The sequence below is a fragment of the Egretta garzetta genome, unplaced genomic scaffold (genome assembly GCF_000687185.1).
Source record: "Egretta garzetta isolate BGI_Z169 unplaced genomic scaffold, ASM68718v1 scaffold143, whole genome shotgun sequence".
Classification (NCBI taxonomy): domain Eukaryota; kingdom Metazoa; phylum Chordata; class Aves; order Pelecaniformes; family Ardeidae; genus Egretta; species Egretta garzetta.
Window position 1 is genome coordinate 690065 of NW_009259310.1, and position 3818 is coordinate 693882.

General features: G+C 58.1%; 1 protein-coding gene across 1 annotated transcript in view; it reads right to left on the minus strand.

Annotated features, from left to right (window-relative positions):
- Positions 1–3810, minus strand: part of LOC104123989 (alpha-1-microglobulin/bikunin precursor) — a gene marked incomplete at its 5' end in the record, with an annotated part of 7181 nt that extends 3371 nt beyond the window's left edge. The window contains 6 exons of the mRNA XM_009636291.2: positions 797–834; positions 1403–1504; positions 1916–2029; positions 2550–2626; positions 2902–3044; positions 3727–3810. Coding sequence (XP_009634586.2) covers positions 797–834; positions 1403–1504; positions 1916–2029; positions 2550–2626; positions 2902–3044; positions 3727–3810 — 558 coding nt within the window. The remainder of the gene's footprint in view (positions 1–796; positions 835–1402; positions 1505–1915; positions 2030–2549; positions 2627–2901; positions 3045–3726) is intronic.
- Positions 3811–3818: the final 8 nt, after the last annotated feature.

The window sequence follows — 3818 nt, forward strand, 5'->3', positions numbered from 1 at the left end:
CCCCGCCGCCCCTGGACCCCCATTGCCCCTGCGATGGGCAGCTCTGCTGGGTGCTGCAGCTCGTGCAGGCTCCAGCCCTCCTCGGGGCTACCGGCACGCTTCCAGCCATTGATCGTGGATTGCTGGGCTGTGATCCTTCCACACCTCGTGGTCTTCCCAGCCCTGTGCTCATCCCAGGTGGGTGCCAGGATAGTGTATTTTGGCTAAAGACACCCAAAGTGCCCCAGTCAAGCCCTGTGCTGGGGACGTGTCTCCTCTCACTGATGCAGGATGGTGTGTCCTCCAGATGTGTTACCTGCTCTCAAGTCAACTGGGCTGTTTCTCCTATGAAAGTCCCATTCCCTCTTGAAAATCCTTCTAAACCCTGCGAGGTCAGGAGGTGCTGGGTGACTGTAGCCAAAGGATCAGTGGGGTGCTGAGCTGCCTCCCCATCCCTGGAGGGGGAGTCCACTGGGAGCAAGGAGATACCAAGCTCCACATGCTACAACTTTCACCCCATGAAAAAGTCAGAGTAGGAAAGGGCCATTGCCTTCCACATGGAAATGAGCCCTGGTGCCCACCTGGCCCTTGGGACCCTTACCCTGCAGCCTGTGCCTGTGTGTGCCCCCATCCTCGCAGGCAAAGCCCATCAGTGGAGATGAAAGAGATCTCCCAGGGCAGTCAGTGGAGCTGCTGCCCAAATGACATGTCCTGCCCACAGAGCCTGGTCCTGGACACCATGCCTCCAGTAGGTTTGGCTTGGAGGGGATGTTCCCAGCCCTGATCCATCTCGGGAGGTCCCAGCTGGACCACTCACCTGGGGGGCAGTTGCAGTCTCCTGGGGGACGCATTCACCTGGCCCAGACAACAGGAGAGAAGATCATAGTGGTGAGAGGGGCGATGTCCTGACAAACTCATCTCACTGTGGTCCTGCACCATGCAGACACAGGACCCTGGGAAGGGGACACCCACCCAGTTTCACCCCAGTGTTCTTCCCCTCTTTCTGCTTTCCACCTCCCACTGGCAGGAGCATCACCCTACAATCCCCACACCTACCTGCATCTTGCTAGCACTTTCTGGGCCCCAGGCTGAGCAAGGAGCTCCTCAGGCCCTGGGAGCACCCACCCATGAGGAACAGTCGTGAGTGTCCCTGGGTGTCCTGCGCCCTTGTCCCAGCACAGCGTGGTGGGGTGCATTGACCTGACAGCCCAGCAAGGACCCCACCGACTGGAAGCTGGTGGAAGCCTGACTGATATGTGGCCTTGTCTCCTTTCCATCCCATCCTACCAAAGCCTTTGCCTCTTTTCCCTCTGTTCTGACCGTCCCCCTTCTCCCCAGCCTCACACACCAAGAAGGAGCTGCCCCAGCGCACTGGCATGCCTGGGGTACAGGCAGTGGGAGAGGCTCATGCCTTGTGGATTACCTCTGTTGGCCAGGATGAAGATGGAGTCCGCAGGGATGCCCATCTCCAGAGCCAGCTGCTGGAAAGCCGCAATGAGGTCCTCCCGCAGCTCCGGGCTCCTCCCTGGGCGAGGGAACAGGCTGTAAGTGGGGTTGGCATGGGAGGGGGGCTGCATGCAGCCCCCCTCCTCCATTATTCTTCGCCAGCCTCGACCAAGGCGTTGGACAAAGTGGTTTTAAGGTCTCTCAGTCATGAAAGACAGCATCTCCTGCCACATCAGGCCCTGGGTTTCTTTCAAGCAGGTATTGCCACCTTCATCCCAAACAGGCTGGTTTGGATGTTCATTGTGTGAAGTGGCTTTAAGCTGAGCCACAAGACTCAACCTCTGTAGTGCCAAAGGCGAGCTGGTCCAAGGCACCACTTCCAAAGCCATGGTCAAGTCCCTCAAGGCCAAGGGACCCTTGGGTAGTGTTTCTGAGCTGCACTGGCCCGCCCCAGAGCCCGCTTGTTCACAAGTGCCGTAGCCAGACGTACCATACAGCTTCAGGGTGGTGCTTGGGCCAAAACTACTTTTCTTCTTCATCAGAATGACAGCGTATTCTTCATAGTTGGTGCGGAGCACGTAGGACCGGATAGACACATCCCATTCTGGGTGAGACAGAGACACAGGAGACATCATTCCTGCCCCTCAGGGAGAAATGGGGCAGTGTAAGACAGCCCCAGAACTGGGGGCTGAAACCAGGCAGCTAATTCAAGAAAGCAGCCAATTTTGGGGAAGCAGACTCTGATACAACCCCGACTCCCTTTAGGCTCACCAGCCTCTTCTTAGTCAAAAGTGATTGGAAACCAAAGGTTGTGGACAACTGAGACACCACCAATGCTCCTGAAATGTGGTGGGAGCCTGCCCCAGCGTGGGACCGTGGGGACAGGAGGGATCTGCTGGAACATCTCATAGTCCCATGCCTGTGCATGGACAGTGCTGAACAGCCCCTTTCCCCCAATTTCACTCCATACTTTGGCTGGAAATGGCCCAAACTGTGGAGTGGCTTCTGTGCTCTGCTCTACTGAACCCCCTCCCTAGCCCCTGGCTGTTCCCAGAGCTGGTTCCCATCACCCAGCCATGCTGCAGCTCTCGAAGCCAGGCAGGTGGGGAGCAAGCCCGACTTACTGGGGTTATAGTAGGTGTATTTGCCGGGGGTGCTGGTTTTCTGGTACTCTCCTGAGGTGGGCACGCAATCACCCTGCCTGGAGGGAGGAGGAAAACAATCAGCCACTCAGATCAATCATTTTTCCTGGTTATTGCAAGAAAATCTTGCCTGGGGCATCGAGGCCATGGCATGGGACCACCAAAATACCCCTGCCCAAGGCATTGGGTATTTGAGCCCACTCCAGCTGCTCCTCAGGGCTCTGATGCCAGACAGAGCAAGCAACCACCATGTCTTGTCCCAGCCCCTGGGAGACGCAGCACTGGGTGGAGTGGCTCTGGGGAAGGCTCGAGCACCCCCATCAGCTCCCTGTACCGCAGCCTGGTGCTGGCAGTGCTGATCTGGTCAGTGCTGGGGCCTGGGCCCAGCACCAGCGTGCCCATGCTGAACTTCTCCTTGTAGTTCTTCATCCATTTGCAGGTCGTGCCGATGGCGATGTCGTACCACTTCCCGTACATCTGCGGGGAGAAGAAAGGGACGTCTCCACCACGAGCCCTATCCACCGAGGTGGGGATCTCCTGGATTTCTGCAGAGCTGAAATATTCGTGGCTGAGAGAGCAACTGGGGGGCAATGGTGCAAGGTGCCAGGGCCAGAGCTGACGCAGGATTTGGGAAGTGGATCAACACCAAGCAGGACTTTTCTGGATCCCCTGACCATGAGGCAGGGCTGGAGGCATCAGGCTGGCATCCCCCCATGGGTCCCACGGGAGCCCAGACCCAGGCATGCATGCAGGGCTGTGTGGAGCCGTGCGGAGCCTGGCAGGGGACGGGGCCGGCTGCAGATCTCCCAGGCACTCTGCATCCTGCATGAATGCTGTGTGCTGGGGCTGCCTGCGGGCCCTGCTCACACCTCTTAGGCTGGGCAGATCAACAGATGTCTCATGGGATTCATCTGCCCTGGCCTCTCGGGCTCCAGCCACCCCGCCGAGGTGTTTGCTGGGGTGAGGCCATCCCGAAGGTCGGTGCTGTCGGGGTGGCATCCCGTGACCAGCACCCTGGGAGGACCATGCTGCCAATGCTTGTCCTGCACCACCTGACGTGGGCATGGGTAATATCTCCCTCCTTTCTGGAGGAAAATGAAATAAAGATTTCCCCCATCCCTTCTCCCCCAGAATTAAAGGACTGCAAGCTGTCATTTACCCGCTCAGCCTCAAAATTCTCTTGCACTTGGATATCCTCATCCTGGTCCCCAACGGGTGTCCCACTGGCCGCAGTGAAGAGGAGTAGGGAAA